The 27,565-nt window shown below is 40.1% G+C and overlaps 1 protein-coding gene across 5 annotated transcripts in view; it reads left to right on the top strand.

Moving 5' to 3' along the window:
* Window positions 1-27,565, top strand: part of AXDND1 (axonemal dynein light chain domain containing 1) — a 198,229-nt gene that overhangs the window by 32,170 nt on the left and 138,494 nt on the right. For all 5 annotated transcript variants that reach the window (XM_054456929.2, XM_054457015.2, XM_054457100.1 and 2 more), the window contains one exon: window positions 16,010-16,130. In XM_054456929.2, coding sequence (XP_054312904.1) covers window positions 16,010-16,130 — 121 coding nt within the window. The remainder of the gene's footprint in view (window positions 1-16,009; window positions 16,131-27,565) is intronic.

Genomic DNA, 27,565 nt, shown 5'->3' with positions numbered 1-27,565 from the left:
TCTTCAAGTTCTGAGATTCTTTTTTCAACTTGGTTTATTCTTCTATTAATACTTGTAATTGCATTATGAAGTTATTGTAGAACATTTTTTCAGCTCTATCAGGCCAGTTACAGTCTTTTCTGTACTGGCTATTTTTTCTGTCAGCTCCTTTATCATTTTATTGTGATTCATAGCTTCCTTGAATTGGGTTTCAGCATACTCCTGCATCTTAATGATCTTCATTCCTATCCATAGCATAAATTCTGTTTGTGTCATTTCTGCCATCTCAGCCCAGTTCAGAACCCTTGCTGGAGAGGTGGTGTGATCATTTGGAGGAAAGAAGGCACTCTGGCTTTTTGAGTTGTCAGAGTTCTTGTGTTGTTTTTTTCTCATATTTGTGAGCTGATGTTTGTTTCATCTTTGAAGTTGCTGATGTTTGGGTGTTTTTTTTCCCTTTTATCCTATATGATGACATTGAGAGTTTGATTGTGGTATAAAGTGGATTCAACCAACTGGCTTTATTTCTGGAAGATTCTAGGGGGCCAACGCTCAGCTTCCAACTCCTGGACCATGTACTCCAACTCTGGGGGACTTGTATTGGGACCAGCTTTGTTCTCTGCTCCTTGAGGTTAGGAATTCACTGCACTGGAGGAGCTGAGATGCTCCTGGACCACTGGTCACTACCCTCTGATGGGTGGTGTCAGCCAAAGCCTTTCATAGTGCTGTGGCAGTGGGATCTGCCCTTGTTTTCATGTGTCAGCAGCAGCAGTAGTGGCAGTGTTGTGGGGGTGCATTCTCGTTGGCTACAACAGGTGCTGAGGTACCTGCTTCCATGTGGGTGTCACCACAGAGTGGAGGCAGCACAGCTGGAAGAGGGTTGGGGGGTCCCTGCTGGCAACTGTGTGCACAGTTGTGCTGGTGGTGGTCTTAGCATGGGGGTAAGGCTCTGGCAGGTGCAGGTCTATGTGCATTCTCTGTGAGCTGCAGGCAGGGGTGGTCACTCAGGGCAGGGGAGAGTCCACTGTTCTCTGAGCTTAGTTTTACTCTTGGAGGAGTGTTGCCACTATGGGCAGGGTGCTGGTGGGGGTGGGACTGGCTGGGTGTCTGCCCACCAAGGCTGTCACTGTAATGGATCAAAGCCTTGTGACGGGTTGGGGGGAGGGTGTGGAAGGGCAGAATGTACTACTGCCATATCAGTGGCAGGGCAGGGTGCATGCACACATGCATGCTGGTGAGGCAAGGAAAGCAAAACATGCCTGCACACACATGGGCCAGCAAAGTGATGTGGGGTGTTGCCGTGGGCCTGGGGGAAGCTGCAGTATTGGGAGGGAGCAGGCAGGCTGGTGCTATGGGTCTTGTTTCTGTGTACATGTACTCACATGTATATGTATAGTTAAAACCAAAATTGTATTGTATGCACTATTCTACAATCAACATTTTTTCAGTTAAGAATGTCTACCTATTTCAGGCCATAGTCACCAAAACAGCGTGGTACTGGTATAAAAATAGGCACGTAGACCAATGGAACAGAATAGAGAATCCCGAAATAAACCCAAATACTTACAGCCAATTGATCTTCAACAAAGCAAACAAAAATATAAAGTGGGGAAAGGATACCCTTTTCAACAAATGGTGCTGGGATAATTGGCTAGCCGCATGTAGGAGAATGAAACTGGATCCTTATCTCTCACCTTGTACAAAATCAACTCAAGATGGATTAAGGACTTAAACCTAAGATCTGTAGTATAAAAATTATAGAAGACAACATTGGAAAACCTCTTCTAGACATTGGCTTAGGCAAGGATTTCATGACCAAGAACCCAAAAGCAAAAGCAATAAAAACAAAGATATATATCTGGGACCTAATTAAACTAAAGAGCATTTGCACAGCAAAAGGAACAGTCAGCAGAGTAAACAGACAGCCCATAGAGTGGGAGAAAATCTTCACAATCTATACATCTGACAAAGGACTAATATCCAGAATCTACAAGAACTCAAACAAATCAGTAAGAAAAAACCAAACAATCACATCAAAAAGTGGGCAAAGGACATGAATAGACAATTCTCAAAAGAAGATATACAAATGGGCAACAAACATATGAAAAAATGCTCAACATCACTAATGATAAGGGAAATGCAAATCAAAACCACAATGCAGTACCACCTTACTCCTGCAAGGATGGCTATAATCAAAAAATCAAAATCAGGTGTTGCCATGGATGCAGTGATTAGGGAACACTTCTACACTCTGGTGGGAATGTAAACTAATACAGCCACTGTGGAAAACAGTGTGGAGATTCCTTAAAGAACTAAAAGTAGAACTACCATTTGATCCAGCAATCTCACTACTGGGTATCTACCCAGAGGAAAAGAAGTCATATGAAAAAGATACTTGCATGGGCATGTTCATAGCAGCACAATTCACAATTGCAAAATTGTAGAACCAACCCAAATGCCCATCAATCAACGAGTGGATAAAAAAACTGTGGTATATATATATGATGAAATACCACTCAGGCATAAAAAGGAATGAATTAATGGCATTTGCAGTGACCTGGATGAGATTGGAGACCATTATTCTAAGTGAAGTAACTCAGGAGTGGAAAACCAAACATTGTATGTTCTCACTGATAACGTGGGAGTTAATCTATGAGGATGCAAAGGCATAAGAATAATACACTTTGGGGACTTGGGGGAAAGAGTGGGAGGGGGATGAGGGATAAAATACCACAAATATGGTGCAGTGTATACTGCTTGGGTGATGGGTGCACCAAAATCTCACAAATCACCACTAAAGAACTTACTCATGTAACCAGATACCACCTGTGCCCCAATAACTTATGGAAAAATAAAATTTAAAAATTAGGAAAGAAATAAAAAATAAAAATAAAAAAAGAGAAGATAGCTGGGTGTGGTGGCTCACGCCTGTAATCCCAGCACTTTGGGAGGCCAAGGTGGGCAGATCACGAGGTCAGGAGATCGAGACCATCCTGGCTAACACAGTGAAACCCTTTTTCAGTCTCTACTGAAAATACAAAAAAAATTAGCTGGGTGCGGTGGTGGGTGCCTGTAGTCCCAGCTACTTGGGAGGCTGAGGCAGGAGAATGGCGTGAACCCGGGAGGCAGAGCTTGCAGTGAGCTGAGATCACGCCATTGCACTCCAGCCTGGGTGACAGAGCGAGACTCGTCTCAAAACAAAAAAAAAAGACACACAAACAAACAAATGATAAAAAGAATGTCTACGGCCAGGCGCGGTTGCTCACACCTGTAATCCCAGCCCTTTGGGAGGTCAAAGTGGGTGGATCACCTGAGGTCGGGAGTTCGAGACCAGCCTGACCAACATGGAGAAACCCTTTCTCTACTAAAAATACAAAATTAGCCGGGTGTGGTGCCACATGCCTGTAATCCCAGCTACTTGGGAGGCTGAGGCAGGAGAATCGCTTGAACCTGGGAGGCAGAGATTGTGGTGAGCTGAGGTTGTGCCATTGTGCTTCAGCCTGGGCAACAAGAACAAAACTCCATCTCAAAAAAAAAAAAAAAAAAAGAATGTCTGCCTATTTCAGTAAATTTTTACTTCATAGATTAGCTAGATATTAAAATTTTCCCAAGTTTTTCCAAAATATATTTCACAGTTGGGTTAGCCAAACCAGTATCCAATCTAAGAACACACATTACATCTTGTTTTATATCTCTTTTAATACAGCCTATTCCTGTGCTTTCTAAAAAATTGATTGAAGAGCGATTGAATTTTTTAAATGTCAAGAAAAACCAAATGTGCCTAAAATCTAAGTTCAGAAATGTATTTTTACTTTTATTCTATTTTATTCTTTACTAGCATAATACGGTTTGGCTGTGTCCCCACCCAAAGCTCATCTTAAATTTTAGCTCCCATAATTCCCACGTGTTGTGGGAAGGACCTGGGGGGAAGTAATTGAATCGTGGGGGTGGTTTCCCTGTACTGTTCTCGGGGTAGTAAGTCTCACGAGACCTGATTGTTTTATAAGGGGAAACCCCTTTTGCTTGGCTTTCATTCTCTCTTTGCCTGCTGCTATGTAAGAGGGGCCTTTCACCTTCCACCATGATTGTGAGGCCTCCCCAGCCACGTGGAACTGTGAGTACATTAAACCTCTTTTCTTTTATAAATTATTCAGTCTCGGGGCCGGGCAAAGTGGCTCACGCCTGTAATCCCAGCACTTTGGGAGGCTGAAGCAGGCGGATCACGAGGTTAAGAGAGAGAGACCATCCTGGCCAACGTGGTGAAACCCCATGTCTGCTAAAAATACAAAAATTAACTGGGCGTGGTGGCATGCGCCTGCAGTCCCAGCTACTCAAGAGGCTGAGGCAGGAGAATCGCTTGAACCTGGGAGGCGGAGGTTGCGGTGAGCCGACATCATGCACTCCAGCCTGGCAACAGAGCCAGACTCCCTCTCAAAAAAAAAAAAAAAAAAAATCACCCTGTCTTGGGTATGTCTTTATCAGCAGCATGAAAATGGACTAATACGTAACATGAGATACTTTATTCAATTTTTGCCTACTCTATATACTACTTTTTTCTGTAGTATAACTTTCTTGTTTTTTGAGGTGACTTCTATACTTAGTCTTCTATCCTTATACTTTCAATCTTACCTTTCCACCCTCTTTATAAGCTGATGATCTTGCTTTCTAAGAAGTAGAAGCAAACAGAAGAGAACTTAAGTTGTCACCCCCACATCTATCCACCCACCTGCATCTGTGCTTATATATTTTGTTTTCCCTTTTGTTAACTATAGTCTGCTCCTTTCTAAGGCCAATCTCTTGTTTGTATACTTTTATATCCCCTGTTACTTACTTGAGAAACTTTCAGCAAACGTTCCTTCTCTTTTTTGCATCATTAATTTTTCCCTCTCTAGCTGATTAATCCTATCAGTATGCAAATATGCTATAATTACTCCCATCTTAAAAACAAAAAACACGAACAAAAATGTCCCAGGTCTCTTAGAACTACACATTCCCTTCCTCCTATGGTCTCCTTACAGGAAATCTCTACAAAGAGTTGTCATACTCATTGTCTTCATTGTTTCTTCTCTTGCCATTATCACTTGTGTCTCATCCCTACCATGCCACTAAATGGCGCTTGACAAAGTCACCTATGATCTTCATATTGCTAAATCCAATGATCAATTCTCATTTCACTTGCCTTGCTAGCAGCATTTGTCACAATGGATCAGTTAATCTTACTTGAAACAGTGTCTTTCAGTATACAGTCAACTGTTGAACGATGCAGGGGTTAGAGACACTGAAACCCACATAGTCAAAAACCTACATATAACTTTTGATGTCCCCAAAACTTAATCACTAATATTCTATGGTTGGCTGGAAACCTTACTGATAAACAGTCAATTAACACATATTTTGCATGTTATATATATATTATATAATGTATTCTTACAACAAAGTAAGCTAGGGAAAAGAAAATACTAAGAAAATCATAAAGAAGAGAAAATACATTTGTAGTACTGTACTGTATTCATTGATATTGTACATTTACATCATCTATTTACAAGACGAATTTGTCTGTTGGAAATGGTGGGTAACCACAACTGCAGACCTGAATCTACAGTACATATCAAGCATTTAATTTTTCTTGTGACATCATGACTCTTCTCTGCTTCTTGGTTGTACTTTCAGCATCACTACTGACACTTCGTATAGGTACCATGGTGTTATTCAAGGTTTATGTTACTGTACTAAACATGATGAAAATTACATGAAAATTGGGAGAGATCACTTTTTACTGCAATACACAATTGACTGGAGAGACAAGCTACTCATGCAGTGATTACATTATATGGTACTTTATTTTTTGAGACAGAGTCTCACTCTGTCGCCCAGGCTGGAGTGCAGTGGTGCAATCTTGGCTCACTGCAGCCTCCACCTCCTGAGTTCAAGTGATTCTCCTACCTCAGCCTCCTGAATAGCTGAGATTACAGGCATGTGCCACCACGCCCGGCTAATTTTTGTATTTTTAGTAGAGACAGGGTATTGCCATGTTGGCCAGGCTGGTCTGGAACTACTCCTGACCTCATGTGATCCTGCTGCCTCAGCATCCCAAAGTGCTGAGATTACAGGCATGAGCCACTGCCCCTGGCCTACATCGTGTTTTAAGTGGATATTTCAGCTCACTGCAATAGCAGCAGAAGGTGGCTACAGAAGTATTACAGTAATACATTATGTACTATACTTAATTTTATTCAACGATGATTAATACTGTACCTGTACATTTGTTTACATTTCTCTTGACTATGAATGTGCCATGTATGGTCTGTAAGTGTTTGTGTAAGTTTTGATAAATTTTAGCTTTTTATAATAGATTAGTGTACATTTTATGGTAGTAAATGATAAAATAGACCAGTATCTACATGTATTTTATCTATTCATGACATTGCTAACTTTTCTTCATTTTTTGATATTTCTAGGCTGTGTTCATCTGTGAGCTTTTTCTTTGTCTTTTTTTTTTTTTTTTTTTTTTTTTTTGAGATGGAGTCTCACTCTGTTGCCCAAGCTGGAGTGCAGTGGCGCAATCTTGGCTCACTGCAACCTCTGCCTCCTGGGTTCAAGCAGTTCTCCCGCCTCAGCCTCCTGAGTAGCTGGGAGTACAGGCATCCGCCACCATGCCCAGTTAATTTTTGTATTTTTAGTAGAGATGAGGTTTCACCGTGTTGGCCAGGCTGGTCTCAAACTCCTGACCTCAGGTGATCCCCCTGCCTCGCCCTCCCAAAGTGCTGGGATTACAGGCATGAGCCACCACACCTGGCTGAGCTTTTTCAAGTTGTCACAAGTCTCCAAAAAATGTTCAAATATGTTTATTGAACAAACTCCTTGCATCTCCAGGATAAATCCCACCTAATCATGGCGTATTATCTTTTTGATATGTTGTTGGATTTGCTTTGTTAGTATTTTGTTGGGATTTTTGCATCTATGTTCATCCATGATATTGGTCTATAGTTTTCTTTTTTGTTGTTGTGTCTTTGTCTGGTTTTGGTATCAAAATAATGTTGGCCTTGCAGAATCAGTTAAGAAGAATTCCCTCCTCTTCAATTTTTTGGAATCATTTGAGAAGAATTGGTGTTTATTCTTTCTAAGTTGTGTACAATTCATCAGTAAAGCCATTTGGTCTTGGGCTTTGCTTTGTTGGGAGACTTTTTTTTTTTTAAATTATACTTTAAGTTCTGGGATATATGTGCAGAACGTGCAGGTTTGTTACATAGGTATATATGTGCCATGGTGGTTTGCTGCATCAACCCATCATCTAGGTTTTAAGTCCCGCATGCATTAGGTATTTGTCCTAATGCTCTCTCTCCCGTTGCCCCCCAGCCCCCAACAGGCCCGATGTGTGATGTTCCCCTTCCTGTGTCCATGTGTTTTCATTGTTGAACTCCCACTTATGAATGAGAACATGTGGTGTTTGGTTTTCTGTTCTTGTGTTAGTTTGCTGAGAATGGTAGTTTCCAGCTTCATCTATGTCCCTGCAAAGGACATGAACTCATCCTTTTTTATGGCTGCCTAGTATTCCATGGTGTATATGTGCCACATTTTCTTTATTCAGTCTATCATTCATGGACATTTGGGTTGGTTCCAAATCTTTGCTATTGTAAATAGTGCTGCAGTAAACATGCGTGTGCATGTGTCTTCATAGCAGAATGATTTGTAATCCTTTTTGTATCTACCCAGTAATGGGATTACTAGGTCAAAGGTATTTCTGGTTCCAGATCCTTGAGGAAACGCCACATCGTCTTCCATAATGGTTGAACTAATTTACACTCTTTGGGAGACTTTTAATTACTGATTCAATCTTGTTACTCATTATTGGTCTGTTCAGGTTTTCTGTTTCAATTTTGTAGGTGGTATGTGTTCAGGAGTATATCTAGTTTCTTCTAGGTATTCCAATTTGTTAGTGGATTGTTGTTCATGATTGTATTTCATTGGTATCAGTTATATCTCTTTTTGTTTGTTTCTGATTTTATTTGCTTGAGTCATCTCTCTTTTTTTCTTGGGTAGTCTAGCTAGAAGTTTATTGATTTTATTTATTTTTTCAAAAAATTAACTTTTTATTTTGTTATTTTGTAGTTTTTTAGTTTCTCTCATTTATTTCTGCTCTGACATTCATTATTTCTTTTTTTCTACTAATTTTGGGTTTTGTTTTTTCTATCTTTTCTAGTTCCTGGAGGTACATCATTAGGTTGTTTATTTGAAATCTTTCTGCTGTTTTGATATAGGTGTCTATTAATATGAACTTCCCTCTTAGCACTACTTTTGCATTATCCCATAGGCCTTGTGCTTCATTTGTTTCAAGACATTTAAAAATTTTATTCTTAATGTATTTACTGACCCAGTGATCATTCAGGAGCATGTCGTTTAACTTTCACATATTTGTACAGTTTCCAAAGTTTCTCTTGTTATTAATTTCTAGTTTTACTTCATTGTGGTCCGAGAAGATACTTGGTAATGTTTCCAATTTTCAAATATGTGTTGAGACTTATTTTGTGGCCTAACATATGGTCACTTGTGGAGAGTGTGCCATGTGCTGATGAGAAGAATGTGTATTCTGCAGATGTTGGATAAAATATTCTGTAAATTCCTGTAATGTCCATTTGTTCTAAGTGTTGCTTAAATCCAATGTTTGTTAACTTTCTGTCTAGATGATCTTTTGAATGCTGTGTGTAGGGTTTTGAAGGCCCCAACTATTACTGTCTTAGCTTCCATCTGTCTCTTTAGATCTAATGTTTGCTTTATACATCTGGGTGCTCCAGGGTTGGGTGCACATATATTTAGAGTTGTTATATCGTTTTCCTGAATTGATCCCTTTATCTTCATATAATGAACTTCTTTGTCTCTTTTTATAGATTTTGACTTAAATTCTGATTTATCTGATGTAAGTATAGGTACTCCTGCTTGCTTTGGTTTCTGTCTGCATAGAGTGTCTTTTTCTATCTCTTCACTTTTAGGCTATATATGTTTTTGCAAGTGAAGTGAGTTTTTTGGAGGCAGCATATGTTTAGGTTGCATTTTTATATCCATTCAGCCAATCTATATCTTTTACATGGGGGAATTTAATTCTTTTATATTCAAGGTTATTATTGATAGGTGAGGACTTATTCCTGTCATTTTGTTAATTATATTCTGATTATTTTGTATAGCTTTTTCTCCTTTCTTCTTTTTTTTTCTTTTTTTTAAATTTGATTTATGAAGTATTTATTGATCATTCTTGGGTGTTTCTCGGAGAGGGGGATATGGGAGGGTCATAGGATAATAGTGGAGAGAAGGTCAGGAGATAAACACATGAACAAAGTTCTCTGGTTTTCCTAGGCAGAGGTCCCTGCAGCCTTCTGCAGTGTTTGTGCCCCTGGGTACTTGAGATTAGGGAGTGGTGATGACTCTTAAAGAGCATGCTGCCTTCAAGCATCTGTTTAACAAAGCACATCTTGCACCGCCCTTAATCCATTTAACCCTGAGTTGACACAGCACATGTTTCAGAGAGCACGGGGCTGGGGGAAAGGCCATAGATCAACAGCATCCCAAGGCAGAAGAATTTCTCCTAGTCAGAACAAAATGGAGTCTCCTATGCCCACCTCTTTCTACACAGACACAGCAACAATCTGATCTCTCCTTCCTTTCCCCACACTTCCCCCCCTTTTCTTCAACAAAACCGCCATCGTCCTCATGGCCCGCTCCCTATGGTCGCTGTCTCTTCGGAGCTGTTGGGTACACCTCCCAGACAGGGCGGCCGGGCAGAGGCGCTCCTCACCTCCCAGACAGGGTGGCCGGGCAGAGGCGCTCCTCACCTCCCAGACGGGGCAGCCGGGCAGAGACGCTCCTCACCTCCCAGATGGGGTGGCCCGGCAGAGGCGCTCCTCACTTCCTCCCAGACGGGGTGGCAGCCAGGCAGAGGCGCTCCTCACCTCCCAGATGGGGCAGCGGGCAGAGGCGCTCCTCACTTCCCAGAGGGGGCGGCCGGGCAGAGGCGTTCTTCACTTCCCAGACCGGGCGGCCGGGCAGAGGCGCTCCTCACTTCCCAGACGGGGCGGCCGGGCAGAGACGCTCCTCACTTCCTCCCAGATGGGGTGGCGGCCAGGCAGAGGCGCTCCTCACCTCCCAGACAGGGCGGCCGGGCAGAGGCGCTCCTCACTTCCCAGACTGGGCGGCCGGGCAGAGGCGCTCCTCACCTCCCAGACGGGGCGGCCAGGCAGAGGCGCTCCTCACTTCCCAGATGGTGTGGCGGCTGGGCAGAGGCGCTCCTCACTTTCCAGATGGGGCGGCCAGGCAGAGGCGCTCCTCACTTCCTCCCAGACGGGGTGGCGGCCAGGCAGAGGCACTCCTCACTTCCCAGAAGGGGTGGCCGGGCAGAGGTGCTCCTCACTTCCCAGACGGGGCGGCCGGGCAGAGGTGCTCCTCACTTCCTCCCAGACGGGGTGGCGGCCGGGCAGAGGCGCTCCTCACCTCCCAGACGGGGCGGCTGGGCAGAGGTGCTCCTCATCTCCCAGACGGGGCGGCCGGGCAGAGGCGCTCCTCACTTCCCATACGGGGTGGTGGCCGGGCAGAGGTGCTCCTCATCTCCCAGAGGGGGTAGCCGGGCAGAGGTGCTCCTCACTTCCTCCCAGACGGGGTGGTGGCCGGGCAGAGGCACTCCTCACCTCCCAGACGGGGCGGCCGAGCAGAGGTGCTCCTCACCTCCCAGACGGGGTGGCTAGGCAGAGGCACTCCTCACTTCCCATATGGGGTGGCAGCCGGGCAGAGGCGCTCCTCACTTCCCAGATGGGGCAGCCGGGCAGAGGCGCTCCTCACTTCCTCCCAGACGCGGTGGCGGCCAGGCAGAGGAGCTCCTCACCTCCCAGACGGGGCGGCCGGGCAGAGGTGCTCCTCATCTCCCAGACGGGGCAGCCGGGCAGAGGTGCTCCTCACTTCCTCCCAGACGGGGTGGCAGCCGGGCAGAGGCACTCCTCACTTCCCAGATGGGACGGCCGGGCAGAGGCGCTCCTCACTTCCCAGACGGGGTGGGCGGGCAGAGGGGCTCCTCACTTCCCAGACGGGGCGGCCAGGCAGAGGTACTCCTCACCTCCCAGACGGGGCGGCCAGACAGAGACGCTCCTCACTTCCCAGATGTTGGGCAACTGGGCAGAGGCGCTCCTCACTTCCTCCCAGACGGGGTGGCAGCCGGGCAGAGGCGCTCCTCACATCCCAGACGATGGGCGGCCGGGCAGAGACGCTCCTCACTTCCTATACGGGATGGCAGCGGGGCAAAGGCGCTCCTCACTTCCCAGATGGGGCGGCCGGGCAGAGGGGCTCCTCACATCCCAGACAATGGGCGGCCAGGCAGAGACGCTCCTCACTTCCTAGACGGGGTGGTATCGGGGCAGAGGCTGTAATCTTAGCACTTTAAGAGGCCAAGGCAGGAGGCTGGTAGGTGGAGGTTGTAGCGAGCCGAGATCACGCCACTGCACTCCAGCCTGAGCACCATTGAGCATTGAGTGAGCGAGACTCCGTCTGCAATCCCAGCACCTCGGGAGGCTGAGGCAGGCAGATCACTCGAGGCCAGGAGCTGGAGACCAGCCCAGTCAACACGGCAAAACCCTGTCTCCACCAAAAATACAAAAACCATTCAGGCGTGGCAGCACGTGCCTGCAATCCCAGGCACCCGGCAGGCCGAGGCAGGAGAGTCACAGGAGCCCGAGGCAGGGAGGTTGCAGCGAGCCGAGATCACGGCAGTACAGTCCAGCTTCGGCAACAGAGGGAGACCGAAAAAAGAAGGAGAGGGAGACCGAAGAAAGGGGAGAGGGAGGGGGAGGGGGAGGGAGAGGGAGAGCCTTTCTTCTTATTTTATTGTTTATCATTGCTGTTTGGTGGTTTTCTGTAGTGGTAACATTTGAATCCTTTCCCTTTCTCTTTTTTGTTTCTGCTCTACCAGTGAGTTTTTTTACGTTGATGTGTTTGCATGATGGTAGATATTGTCATTTTGTTTCTAAATATAGGACTCCCTTCAGGCTGGTCTAGTGGTGATGAATTTCCTCAGTTTTTGCTTACCTGAGAAAGGCTTCTTTTGTCCTTAGCTTTTGAAGGATGGCTTTGCTAGGTACAGAATTCCTGGCTAGCAGGTTTTTTTTTCCTTTTTTTTTTTTTTTCCGAGATGGAGTCTTGCTCTATCACCAGACTGGAGTGTAGTGGTATGATCTCAGCTCACTACAACTTCCGTTTCCCTGGTTCAAGCGGTTCCCCTGCCTCAGCCTCCCGAGTAGCCGAGACTACAGGCGCGTGCCACCATGACCGGCTAATTTTTGTATTTTAGTAGAGATGAGGTTTCACCATGTTGGCCAGGATGGTCTCGATCTCCTGACCTCGTGATCTGCCTGCATTGGCCTCCCAAAGCGTTGGGATTACAGGCATGAAACACTGCGCCCAGCCTCTTTTTTTCCTTTCAGTATTTTGAATATATCATTCAATTCTTTCCTGGCTTAAAGTTTCTGCTGAGAAATCCATTAGTCTAATGTGGATTCCCTTATGTGTAACTTGATGGTTTTCTCTTGCTGTTTTTAGAATTCTCCCTTTGTCTCTGACTTTTGACAGTTTGACTATAATATGCCTTAGAAAATATCTTTGTGGGTTGACTGTCTTGGGGATCTTTGAGCTTCCTGTTTCTGGATGTCTTTATCTCTTGCAAGATTTGGGAATTTTCAAGCTATTAGTTTATTAAATAGGTTTTCTATGTCTTTGTCCATCTTTTCTCTTTCTGAAACTCCCTAGATTAAAAAAAATTTGGTCACTCTATGGTGTCCCATATATCCACATAAGCTTTCTTCATTGTTTTCAATTCATTTCTCTCTCTCCTTTTTAAAGTCTGACTAGGTTTTTTCAAAAGACCTGTCTTCAAGGTCAGAAATTCCTTCTTCTAATTGATATAGTCTATTGTTGAAGCTGTCAAATGTATTTTTTTATTACATTTATTGAATTCTTCAGTTCCAGGGTTTTTGTTTCATTCCTTTTTATGATACCTGTCTCTGTTGAGTTTCTCATGCAGATCATGGATTGTTTTCCTGATTTATTTGTGTTCTTTATCTGTGTGTCTTGTATCTCACTGGGTTTCTTTAATATCATTATTTTGAAATCTTTTTCAGACATTTTATAAATTTCCTTTCTGTTGAGATTTGTTACTAGATAATTATTTTTTCATGTTTCTTATGTTCTTACTTTGCTATCTGTGCATATTATTTAATCGTCATTTTTTTCCAATTTTATGAAAAATTCTTTTTTTTTTTTTTGAGACAGAATCTCGCTCTGTTGCCAGGCTGGAGTGTTCTGGTGTGATTTCAGCTCACTACAACCACTGCCTTCTGGGTTCAAGCTATTCTCCTGCCTCAGCCTCCCAAGTAGTTGGGACTACAGGCACATGCCATCACACCTGGTGAATTTTTGTACTTTTAGTAAAGATGGGTTTTCGCCATGTTGGCCAGGCTGGTCTTGAACTCCTGACCTTAAGTGATCCTGCCTTGGCCTCCCAAAGTGCTAAGATTACAGGCATGAGCCACCAAACCTGGATAATTTTATGAAAAATTCTTTATAGAGATGGGGTTCACTGTATCATCCAGGCTGGAGTGCAGTTGCATGATCATGGCTCACTGCAGCCTTGACCTCAATGCTCAAGCAATCCTTACACATCAGCCTACTGAGTAGCTAGACTACAGGTACACACTAGAGTGCCTGGTGCCTGGGTAAAATTTTTTTTTTCCCCGAAATTGGTCTTACTATGTTGCCAAGGCTGGTCTCAAACTCCTGGGTTCAAGGAATCCACCTGCCTTGACTCTTAAAGTGTGTTTTCTTTTCTTTCTTTTTTTTTTTTTTTGCCAAAAATGACATTGGTATTTTGATAGGGGTTGCATTGAATTTGTAGATTGCTTGGGCAATATATTCATTTTAATCATATGAATTCTTCTGATCCACTAGTATGGTATGGCTTTCAGTTTATTTGTGTCCTCTTCAATTTCTTTCATCAGTGTTTTGTAGTTTTTCTTGTACATATTTTTCACTTCCTTGATTAAATTTATTCCTAGATGTTCTTTTTTGGTAGCTATTATGAATGGGATGGCTTTCTTGATTTCTTTCCTACTGGTTCATTGTTGGTGTATAGAAACACTACTGATTTTTGTATGTAGATTTTGTATCCTGCAACTTTACTGAATTTGTATATCAATTCTAAGAGTTTTTTGGTGCCACTTTTAGGGGTTTTTAAAAAAATATACAAGATCTTGCTGTATGCAAACAGGAACAATTTGACTTCTATCTTTCTAATTTGGATGCCCTTTATTTCTTTCACTTGCCAAATTAGCTAGAACTTTATGTATTTTTTTTTAATAAAAATGAGATCAAACATTTTATAATTTTAGCATTTTGGTTTTTTCATTTTGTATTATAACATGAAGAAATTTCCCATGTACCAAAGTATTAAGAATATGATGTTTAGCCAGCTACAGTGGCTCATGCCTGTAATCCCAGCACCCCTGGGAGGCTGAGGCGGGCGGATCACTTGAGGTCAGGAGTTTGAGACCAGCCTGGCCAACATGGTGAAACCCTGTCTCTACCAAAAATACAAAAATTAGCCAGGCGTGGAGGTTGCAGTGAGCCGAGATTGCGCCATTGCACTCCAGCCTGGGGGACAAGAGTGAAACTCTGTCTCAAAAAAACAAAAAACAAACAAACAAAAAATATGATGATGTTTAATTATCTACAGTGTTTTTTTTTTTTAAATCATAGAACTACATTCTATTTTTATCTGTCTACTCTTTTGTTGTTGGACACTGAGATTGTTTCTGGATTTTTTGCTTTTGCTGTTAAATTAGGGTCATTAATTCTCTTTTGATAATTGAGGTCTAATTTTTAGTCAATAAAGTGCACAAATCTTAAGGGTATACCTCAGTGAATTTGTACGTGTGTATTCACCTGTATAAGTTTTTTCTATTATTTTGAACAAATGAAAGCCTCCAAGACTAGAAGAATTCTACTTCAGTGGCCTTTAATTCTTATTGCAAAGTCCTTGGGAGGAAGTGTTTCAAAAGATTTGTGAAATGCTACTTGTTGCGTTATAACTTCTATGTTTGTATTTACTTCAGGAGGTCTTTTAATTTTTCTGTCGCCCAATCTGGAGTGCAGTGGCGCAATCTCGGCTCTCTGCAACCTCTGCCCTCTGTGTTCAAGCAATTCTCCTGCCTCAGCCTCCCAAGTAGCTGGAACTACAGGCACGCGCCACCACACCTGGCTAATTTTTGTATTTGTAGAGACGAGGTTTCACCACGTTGGCCAGGCTGGTCTCAAATTCCTGACCTCAGGTGATCTACCTGCCTCGGCCTCCCAAAGTGTTGGGATTACTGGCGTGAGCCACTGCACCCAGCCAGGAGGTCTTTTAATTTTAAATGAAGCTTCAGTGTAAATTAGAGGGAAAAAGATATGTTCTGGTGGACATAAAGAAACAATAGTTAAGAAAAAGCTGCTTTATTTAAGGTTTAAAGGGTAAGGGACAATTTTCTTTAATCTTGTACTAATTATGTATAATTAAAAATTTTAGTGGCTCACAATTATTGGGCTTTGTACCTTTCATAAAGAATCTTAGGTCTGTGAGCAAACTTTGACAATAAAACTGTTAGGTTATTGTTACTTGTATGCTGAATTTTTCATTAGATATGGTGTTATTATACCATTGGAATATCATGTCAGAATTCTAGCGGAAAAATAAAGAATAAGATGAAAAGTGTTTAGAGCAAGGAACAATATATGAGATTTTTACTTTCATTAAGACTTTTATAAGATTTATAAATTAAATGTGAGTATTTTTCTTCTATTTCACTGTATATGTGTTATCAATACGTTCAGCAATTATACCATAATTACCTTATGAAGAGTTTTAAAGGAACACATTACCTATTCTAAAACAAATTTCTTTTTTAAAAAATATATGTGTCTATATTATTAGTATGAATTAAATGAAGCTGTTTCTTAATTGTTTTTATAGAATGGTAGAAGAATATCATGACTTATATACATTACAAAGAGAAAGGATGGACAATGATATGAAGCAGTTAGTGGCAGAAAGAGATATCTGGAGCTCAGCCACATATGAATTGGCCCTGAAGGTTAGTTCATCTGGATTCACAACTCACACTTCTTTTTTGGCTAAAGATTCATTCTACAGTTTTAAAATTTGTGGGTTTTTTTTGTTTTGAAAGAGTCTTACTCACTCTGTTGCTTAGGCTGGAGTTCAGTGATGTGATCTCGGCTCACTGCAACCTCTGACTCTTGGGTTCAAGCAATTCTCCTGCCTCAGCCTCTTGAGTAGCTGGGATTATAGGCATGAGCTGCCACACCCGGCCCGTTTTGCAGTTTTCAATAATCTAGACAAAGACTCAAAAAAATGAGGATGTATATTTATTGATGTATAATGTAACTTTTGTGGGCTTTGAAAAGGAAAAGTTGAATTTCTTCTTTTTATTCTTGCATTTGTTGGGTACGTAGCTATTACACAATTAAGGGGTCTTTTTTTTTTAAGGACAGAATCTATGAAATATGAACAAGTGTTCTTTTTCTGTTGTTTGGGAACATGTTAAAATTTTCAACTTTAATTTATACTACTAATAAAGTAGGACAGGTGGTTCTTATCTCTTCATACAAGGTGACCATATTTGGATCACTGGATATCACACTCTGATTCTCTTTTTTTAAAAAACAAACAGGGTCTCACTCTGTTGCCCAGGCTGGAGTGTAGTGGTGAGTGGTGCAATCACAGCTTACTGTAACCTTGACTTCCTGGGCTCAAGCAATTCTCCCACCTCAGCCTCTTGAGTAGCTGGGATTACAGGTGTGCACCACCACTCCTGGCTAATTTTTAATTTTTTGTAGAGATGGGGTTTCTCTATGTTGCCCTGGATAGTCTTGAACTCCTAGGCTTAAATCATCCTCCTGCCTCAACCTCTCAAAGTGCTGGGATTACATGCATGAGCCACTGTGGCTGACCCACTCTCTGATTCTGTTACCTTGGTACACAAGATGACAAATGAATTGAAATATGGTACCCTGTGGACCATTATAGTAATACTTTAGGGAAACAGCAAAGTCATACAATATTCTATATTTCTAAAATGTTTACTTGTTGGTTGCCTATTCTGACAACTGGGACTTCTAGGTACAGTGAATTTTGATCCTCAAAAGATTAAAAAATGAGTTCAGTTAAATTGGTTCACTGGTCTACTGGTGGCAGGTCACAGCATTCTCCATGGAGATATACTGCATTAATGCATTAATACAGCTGCATTAGAGCTCAGTATTAACCCTGCCACATGTAGTAGTTTGTCAGTTATTTGGAAGAAAATGTAGAAGGCATCCCTGTCAAGTGTCCTAAAGCTAGAGAGAAAGCTAATACACTAGATGGTGGAATCAAGACTTGTTATTTAGGAAAGTTCATTTACTTACTAGAGGTAATTATTAGAAATCTAGATCATTACTGGGGACATGCTAGAGGCATTTCCATTCAAGAGAGGAGAAAGGATTTCTGCTATCACCGGAGGTCCTAATTCAGTAATAACATGCAAATAAGATCAAGAGATATAACTACTTATAGGAAGCAGCAAAATCTCTTTAAAAATTTTTTTTACCACTGATTTCTTTAGCAAAAATCCCCAGTACATTGTTGAATAGAAGTGGTAAAAGTGAATATTCCTGTTCTCAGTCTTATGGGGAAGACATTCTGCTTTCACCATTAAGTACAATATTTACTGTAGGCTTTCATATATACCCTTTATTGGGTTGTGGAAGTTCCCTTCAATTTTTCATTTGTTTAGAGTTTAATCATAAATAGGTGCTGTGTTTAGTCAAATATATTTTCTGTGTCAATTGAGATTACTACATCTTGATTTACTTTTACTTTATTAACATATTACATTGTTTTTAACACCTTTATTGAAGTACAATTGATATACAGAAAAAAACAAATCCACACATGTTTAATATATTCAATTTGACATTGAACATTTACATACACTCATGATACCCTCATGACAGTCAGGGTAATAAACATATCCACATTAACTGTTTATATTTATTTTATTAATTAATTCATTTTAAATTTTATCTTAGATTCAGGGGTACATGTGCAGGATAGCTACATGGATATATTGTGTAAATCATAAGGTTTGGGCTTCCAGCGAGCCCATCACCCAAATAGTGAACATTGTATCCAATAGGTAAATTCTCAACTGTTGGTCCTTTCCTACCCTCCCCACTTTTGGAGTCACCAGTGTCTATTATTTTCATCCTGGTGTCCATGTATACCCATTGTTTAGTTCTCACTTACAAGTGAGAATATGCAGTATTTGATTTTCTGTTTCTGAGTTTTTTCACTTAAGATATAATTGCCTTCAGCTCCATCCAAGTTGCTTCAAAGCACATGGTTTCATTCTCTTTTATGGCTGCATAATAGTCCATGGTATATACCACATTTTCTTTATCCAATTAATCATTGATGGACAGTTCGGTTGATTCCATGACTTTGCTACTGTAAATAGTGCTGGAATAAACAAATGAGTGCAGGTGTCTTTTTGATTAAATGATTTCTTTTCCTTTGGGTATATAACCACTAGTGGGATTGCTGGGTCAAATAGTAGTTCCATTTTTAGTTCTTTGAGATATCTCCATGCTGTTTTCCATAGGGGTTGAACTAATTTACATTCCCACCACAGTATATAAGTGTTCCCTCTTCTCTGCATCCTCACCAACATCTGTTTTTTTTTTTACTTTTTAATAATAGCCATTCTGACTGGTGTGAGATGGTATCTCATTATGGTCAAAGTCACTATTATTTCCTGATAATGCAATTATCTACCTAGCAAAGATAAATTTAAATATTATTTGAATTAATTAGCCTTTAATAATGTTGCTGAATATAAGATAAATATACAATTTTTTAACAAACATTGGGCAAATAATGCAATTTTCTACCCAGAAAAAAATAAATTTAAACATTATTTGAATTATTTAGCCTTTAATAAAGGTTGATGAATACAAGATAAATACAAAAAAACCCCAACGTATTACCTATATACCAATAATAAACATTAGAAATGCAAAGAGGGAATAAATTTAATAAGAAGGGATGAGACCTATATCTTGAAAACACTAAAACCATACTAAAGAACTTAAAAGAAAACTAAAAGAACTGTATAGCATATCACTGGTTGAGAACAATAATCAATATTGTATAGATGTCAGTTCTGTCCAAATTAATCTTTAAATTTGATATAATTCCACTAAAAATCTCAATAACAATTTTATTTTTAGGAATTTGGCAAGTTGTTTATAAAACCCATCTGGAAGAATCTGAATATGAGAATAATAAAACATTTTAAAAGAAGATTAATAAAAATAACTTGTACTTTTAGACATCAAAATGTATTATAAAGTCAAAGTAACTGAGAAAATGTGTTACTTGTGTTGGATAAATACAACAGAACAGAATAGAAAGGTCAGAAATAGACTCACCTATATATGGGGTATTCAAATTGGGTTGGCACAATCGATTATTCAATTGTTAAAAAATTTAGATCTCGGCTGGGCGTGATGGCCAATGCCTGTAATCCCAGCACTTTGGGAGGCCAAGGCAAGTGGATCACCTGAGGTCAGGAGCTCGAGACCAGCCTGGCCAACATGGTGAAACCCCGTCTCTACTAAAAATACAAAAATTTGCTGGGCATGTTGGCACATGCCTGTAATCCCAGCTACTGAGGAGGCTGAGGCGCGAGAATTGCTTGAACCCAGCAGGTGGAGGTTGCAGTGAGCCGCGATCACACCACTGCACTCCAGCCTGGGCAACAGAGCGAGACTGCATCTCGAAAAACAAAACAAAACAAGAAAAATTTAGATCCCTACCTCATTAAAAAGATAACTAAAAAGTAAATCCCAGAAGGGAATAATTAAATGTTAAAAACAGTGTAATTATAAACATATTAGAAGAAATTACATGAGAATTTTCAAAAAAATAGTAGCTTTTGTGACGTATAATTCATCCAATTAAAGTGTACAATTATATGTTTTTTAGCATGTTTGCAGAACTGTGAAACCATCACTACAACCAATCTGAAAACTTCTTCATTACCCTCAAAAGAAAATCCATACATTTTAGCAGTCGCTTCTCATTATCCACAACCCATTCAACTTAGGTAATCATTAATGCACTTTCTTTTCTCTCCAGGGTACATCTTTTTTTTTTTTTTTTTTCTGAGATGGAGTCTCGCCTGTTGCCCAGGCTGGAGTGCAGTGGCGCGATCTCTGCTCACTGCAACCTCTGCCTCCCGGGTTCATGCCATTCTCCTGCCTCAGCCTCCCGAGTAGCAGGGTACCTCTTATAATTTAATGCATTCATATAATTTGTAAAGATCAAATATGTGTACTTAGGATAGACATCATCTAAAATATTTATCTTTTCTTTGTGGTAGATCCGTTTGATTTACTGTTTTCTAGCTATTTTAGAATGTGCAATAGATTGTCGTAAACTATAGTCAGTCTACCTATCTGTCTAACACTAGGATTTATTTCTTCTGTTAAATCGTATACTTGTACCCATTAATCAACCTCTCTTTATCTTCTCTCTCTGCTACCCTTCCTGGCCTCTGGTAACCACGAATCTACTCTCTATCTTCATGTGATCCACTCTTTTAGCTCCCACATGTGGGTACTTGCAATCTTTGTGTTTCTGTGACTTGGCTTATTTCACTTAACAAAATGACCTCCAGTTTCATCCATGTTGCTGCAAATGATAGGATTTTATTATTTTTCAATGGCTGAATAATATTCCATTGGGTTTATATACTGTGTTTTCATTATTCATTCATTTGTTGGTGGGCACTCAAGTTGATTCTATATATTGGCTATTGTGAATAGTGCTGGTATCTTTTGATATATTGATTTTCTTTCTTTAGGACATCTACCCAGTAGTGGAATTAATTGCTGGATTATATGGCAGTTCTATTTTTAGTTTTTTGGGGAACCTCCGTAATGTTCTCCACAGTGGCTATACTAATTTACATTCCCACCAACAGCGTACAAGTGGAGACAAAAGTGACTCCATGTTGAATGCTAATGTGCCATGTTGACTTCTGATTAGCCCCAGTAAAGTGAATGCCTCCTGATTTCTATTTACTTTTCTCAGTGTAAGAACAAAGCAACCTTGATGTTATCACACCAATTATAAGGCTATGATGCTTACAGCATTCTTGCCTGTTTTGGAGGGTTGCTTTTGTGTTGCACAAAACAAGCATACCCTTTCTTTATGGTATATAAGCCTTGAGCCTGGGGAGTAACAGTGCAAAGATCTACCTGTCTTGTGGCTACCCAAGACCATGCTTCTGTTAGTTTCCCCAATAAAACACCCGTTACCTGCAAACTGGATTTGTCTGCCTTGGTTTTTGGTTTCTCAGCTCCTTCGGCATTTGGAAACTTCCTTGCATATATGGCCCTTTTATAGAACAGTTCTCCTTTCTCCACATCTTTGCAAGCATCTGTGTTGCCTGTTTTTTGATACAATCCATTTTAACTGGGGTGAGATTATATCTCATTGTAGTTTTGATTTGCATTTCTTTGATGATTACTGATGTTGAGCATTTTTTCACATACCTGTTGGCCATTTGTATGTCTTCTTTGGAGAAATATCTATTCAGATCTTTTGCCCATTTTAAAATCAGATTATCTCCTTTTTTTTTTGCTATTGAGTTGTTTGAGCTCCTTATAAATTCTGGTTGTAACTCCCTTGTCAGATAGATAGTTTGCAAATATTTTCTCTATCTCTGTAGGTTTTCTCTTCACTTTGTTGATTGTTTCCTTTACTGTGCAGAAGGTTTGTAGCTTGATGTAATTGCTTTTTCTTTCTTTTTGCTTTGGTTACCTGTGCTTTTGAGGTCTTACACGGAAAATCTTTGCCCAAACCAATGTCCTAGAGTGTTTCCTCAATGTTTTCTTCAAGGAGTTTTAGTTTCAGGTCTTAGATTTAAGTCTTTAATCCATTTTGATTTGATTTTTGTATATGGTGAGAAATAGGGGGTCTAGTTTTATTGTTACATTGGTCTATATGTCTGCTTTTATGCCATTACCATGCCGATTTGTTTACTATGGCTTTGTACTAAATTTTGAAGTCAGGTAGTGTGATGCCCCTCCTGCTTTGTTCTTTTTGCACAGGATTGCTTTGGTTATTTGGGGCCTTTTGTGGTTCCATATAGATTTTAGGATTTAAAAAAAAGATTCTGTGAAGAATGCCATTGGTATTTTAAGAGGGCTTGCATTGAATCTGCAAATTTCTTTGGGTAGTATTGCCATTTAACAATATTAGTTCTTCCAGTCTATGAGCATGGAATATATTTCCATTTTTTATGTCTTTTTTTTCATCAGAGTTTTATAGTGTTCCTTGTATAGATCTTTTACTTCTTTTCCAAATTTGGGTATTTTATATTATTTATTGCTATTTTAAATAGAACTGCTTTCTTGATTTCATCTTCAGATTGTTTGCAATTGGTATATATAAATCCTACTGATTTTTGTATGTTGATTTTGTATACTTGAAATTTATTGAATTTGTTTTTCAGTTCTAACAGGTTTTTGGTGGAGTCTTTAGGCTTTTTTAAAGTATAAGATTATGTCTTTTGTGAATGAGGCTAATTTGATTTCTTTATTTTCAATTTGGAAGCCTGTTATTTCTTTCTCTTGCATAATTGCTCTGTCCAGGACTTCCAGGAATAAAAGTGGTGAAAATGGGTATCCTTGTCTTGTTCTAGACCTTACAGGAAAGGCCGTTAATTTTTCCCTGTTCAGTACAATGTTAACTGTGGGTTTGCCATATATGGCTTTCTTTTATTTTGAGGTATGTTTCTTCTATACTAAATTTGATGAGGGTTTTTATCATAAAGGGATGTTGAATGTTATCAAGTGCTTTTTCAGCTTCTATTGAAATGATGCTATGCTTCTTATTCTTGGTTCTGTTAATGTGATGTATCACATTTATTGATGTGCACATGTTGAACCATCCTCATATCCCTGAGATGAATCCCACTTGATCATGGTGAATGATCTTTTCTAACATGTTGTTGAATTTGGTTTGCTTATATTTTGTTGAGGATGTTTACATCTATGTTCATCCATGATATTGGCCTGTAGTTTTCTTTTTTTTTGTTGTGTTCTTGTCTGGTTTTGATATCAGGGTAATGCCTTATGAGTTTGGAAGTATTCCTTCCTATTCAAATTTTTTGAAGAGTTTATGTTGAATTGATATTAGTTCTTCTTCAAATACTTGGTAGAATTCAACTATGAAGCCATTAGGTCCTGGGATTTTCTTTGATGGGAGACTTTGTGTTATGGCTTTGATCTCATTACTTGTTATTGGTTTATTGAGGTTTTCCTTTTTTTTTTTTTTCCATTTTCCCCCAGGCTGGAGTGCAGTGGCACAATCTTGGCTCACTGCAACCTCCATTTCTCAGGTTCAAGCAATTCTCGTGTCTCAGCCTCCTGAGTTGCTGGGATTACAGGTGCCCGCCACCACACGTGATGAATTTTTGTATTTTTAGTAGAGACGGTTTCACCATGTTGGCCAGTCTGGCCTTGAACTCCTGACCTCAAGTGATCTGCCTGCCCCACCCTCCCAAGGTACTGGGATTACAGGCGTGAACTACCATGTCCAGCCCTAGGTTTTCCAATTTGTTTATGTATAGTTGTTTATAAGTGTCTAATGCTTCTTTGTATTCCTGTGGTCTCAGTTGTTATATCTTCTTTTTCATTTCGTATTTTATTTGAGTATCCCTTCCTTCCTTCCTTCCTTCTTTCCTTCCTTCCTTCCTTCCTTCTTTGTCAAAGATGGTTGGCTATAAATGCATGAATTTATATCCAGGTTCTATATTCTATTGCATTGGTCTATATGTCTGCTTTTATGCCATTACCATGCTGATTTGTTTACTATGGCTTTGTAGTAAATTTTGAAGTCAGGTAGTGTGATGCCTCCTGCTTTGTTCTCTTTGCACAAGATTGCTTTGGTTATTTGCAGTCTTTTGTGGTTCTCTGTGATTTCCTTCCTTCCTTCCTTCCTTCCTTTTCTTTTTCTTTTCCTTTTTTTTTTGAGACAGAGTCTTGCTCTGTCACCCAGGCTGTAGTGTAGTGGGGTGACATAATCTCAGCTCACTGCAACCTCTGCCTCCTGGGTTCAAGTGATTCTTGTGCCTCAGCCTCCTGAGTAGCTGGGAATACAGGTGTGCACCACCATGCCTGGCTAATTTTTGTATTTTTAGTAGAGATGGGATTTTACCATGTTGGCCAGGCTGGTCTTAAACTCCTGGCCTAAAGTGATCCACCTGCCTCGGCCTGCAAAAGTTGGGATTACAGGCATGAGCCACCATGCCTGGACCTTTATCTTTTTTCTTATTTAGTCTAGCTAAAGCTTTATTGATTTTGCTTATCTTTTCGAAAAACCAACTTTTCAGCTGCTGGGCGCAGTGGCTCACGCCTGTTATCATAGCACTTTGGGAGGTCAGAGTGGGTGGATCACCTGAGGTCAGGAGTTTGAGACCAGCCTGGCCAACATGGTAAAACTCTGTCTCTACTAAAAATACAAAAAAATTAGCCAGGCATGGTGGCAGGCGCCTGTAATCCCGGCTACTTGGGAGGCTGAGGCAGGAGAATCTCTTGAATCCGGGAGGCAGAGGTTGCAGTGAGCCAAGATTGTGCCATCGTACTCCAGCCTGGGCAACAAGAACGAAACTCCATCTCAAAAGAGAAAAAAAAAAAAAACACCAGCTTTTCCTTTCATTGATTCTTTGTATTTATTGTCTCAATTTTATTTATTTCTGCTGTTATCTGTATTATTTCTTTCCTTCTACTAATTTTAGTTTTGGTTTGTTCTTGCTTTTCTAGTTCCTTGAGGTGCATTGTTAGGTTATTTCCCATCTTTCTATCATTTTGATATAGGAATTTATTGTTATAAACTTATCTCTTCATACTGCTTTTACTGTATCCCATAGATTTTTGTATGCTGTATTTACATTTTCATTTATTTCAAGACAATTTTTCATTTTGTTCTTGATTCCTACATTGACCATTGGTCATTCTGTAAAATGTTATTTAATTTCTGTGTGTTTAATGAAGTATCCAAGATTCCTCCTGTTATTGATTTCAAGTTTTATTCCATCATTGTGGTCAGAAAAAATACTGTATATGATTTCTACTTTTTTGAATTTCTTCAGACTTGTTTTGTGGCCTAAGATATGGTATATTCTAGAGAATGTTTCATCTGCTGACAAAAAGAATGTGTATTCCTTAACAGATGGGTGAAATGTTCTGTAAATGTCAGTTAGGCCTATTAGGTCCAGTGTGTAGTTTAACTCCATTTTTTTTGTTGTTGATTTCTTGTCTGTCCGTTACTGAAAAGGGTGTTAAAATCCCCTACTATTATTATATTACATTTTGTCTCTCCTCTTTTTTCTTTTCTTTGAGATGAAATCTCACTCTGTTGCCCAGGCTGGAGTGCAGTGGTGCAGTCTCAGCTCACTGCAACCTCCGCCTCCTGGGTTCAAATAATTCTCCTGCCTCAGTCTCCCAAGTAGCTGGGATTACAGGTACCTGCCACCATGCCTGGCTAATTTTTGTGTTTTTAGTAGAGACAGGATTTCACCATGTTGGCCAGGCTGGTCTCGAACTTCTGACCTCAAGTGATCCGCCCACCTTAGTCTCCCAAAGTGCTGGGATTACAGGTGTGAGCCCCTGTGCCTGGCCATCTCTCCCTTTATATCTGTTAATGTTTGCTTTGTATAGTTTGGAGCTCCAGTGTTGGGTGTATAATTGTTACACCTTCTTTATAATTGTTATATCTTTTTGCTGAATTGAATCCTTTATAATTATATAGTAACCTTTTTTTTTTACAGTCTTTGATTTGTAACCTATTTTATCTGATATAAATATAGCTACTCCTGCTCTCTTTTGGTTTCCAATTGTATGGAATATCTTTTTCTACTCATAAACTTTTGGTATGTATGTGTTATTATAATTGAGTGGATTTTGTGTAGACAGATATTGTTGGGTCTTGTTTCTTTATCCATTCAGCCATTCTGTATCTTTTAATTGGATAATTGAGTTCATTTACATTCAGTGTTATTATTGATAAGTAAGGATTTACTACTCCCATTTTGTTGCTTTTTATCTTGTTTTATAACTCCTCTTTTCCTTTCTCACTGTTTTCCTTTGTGATTAAGTGATTATCTTTGATATTATGTTTTAATTTGTTGCCTTTTTTTAAGTGAATCTATTATAGGTTTTTGCATTGTGGTTACCATGAAGCTTACAAAAAACATTGTATAACAGGGTTTTTTAAAAAAAGAGATGACAATTTATCTTAGATTACAAAAGAAGAATAGAAGCAAATAAAAAATGAAAAAAATACATTTTAACTCTATTCTCAACATTTTGACTTTTAGTTATTTGCATTTACATATTTGTACATTACCCATCTCTTAAGAAGCTGCTGTAGCTATTATTGTTTTTGATAGATTTGTCTTTTAGGCTTCATATTAGAGTTATGAGTGCATTGCACACCACAGTTACAGTATTAGCATATTCTATATTTGTCTGTGTAGATCATTTTACCAGTGGGTTTTATACCTTCAAAGTTTTTTTTTTACATGTTGGTGTTTTTTTCTTTTAGATTGAAGAACTCCCGATAGCATTTCTTGTAAGAGAGGTCTGGTGATGGTAAATTCTCTCAGCTTGTGTTTCGTAAAGACTATCTCTCCTTTATATTTAAAGAATAACTTTGCTGGATATAGTATTCTTGGATAGCAGGGTTTTGTTTGTTTGTTTGTTTTCTTATAGCACTTTGAAAATGTCATTTCTCTCCTTCCTGCCCTGTATGGTTTCCACTGAGAATTCTGTTGCCAGGTAAGTTGGAGCTCCTTAACATGTTATTTGCTTCTTTACTCTTGCTACTTTTAGTATCATCTTTTTGTTCTTGGCCTTTGAGAGTTTGTTATCGTATGCCTTGGGTGGTCTTGTTTGGGTCACATCTGTTTGGTGCTCTCAGACCTTCCTATAACTGGACATTCATATCTTAAGTTTTTGAAAGTTTTCTATTATCTTTTTTTTTTTTTTTTTTTGAGACAGAGTCTGGCTCTGTCGCCCAGGCTGGAGTGCAGTGGCACGATCTTGGCTCACTGCAACCTCTGCCTCCCAGGTTCAAGTGATTCTCCTGCCTCAGTCTCCTGAGTAGCTGGGATTACAGGCACGTGCCACCATGCCTGGCTAATTTTTTAAATATTTTCAGTAGAAACGGGGTTTCGCCATGTTAGCCGGACTGGTCTCAAACTCCTGATCTCAGGTGATCCACCTGCCCCGGCCTCCCAAAGTGCTAGCATTGCAGGCGTGAGCCACCGTGCCGGGCAGATTCTTGTTTCTTTCTATCCTTTTTTCTCCTCCGATTGTGTACAAGTAGCCTGTATTTGGGTTCACCGATTCTTTCCTCTTCTTCATGCATTCTGCTGTTGAGAACCTCTGATGAATT

This window comes from Pongo pygmaeus, chromosome 1 (assembly GCF_028885625.2).
Source record: "Pongo pygmaeus isolate AG05252 chromosome 1, NHGRI_mPonPyg2-v2.0_pri, whole genome shotgun sequence".
Taxonomy (NCBI): Eukaryota; Metazoa; Chordata; class Mammalia; order Primates; family Hominidae; genus Pongo; species Pongo pygmaeus.
Note: the sequence above shows the minus strand (reverse complement) of the source record. Positions and strands in the feature narration are given on the sequence as shown.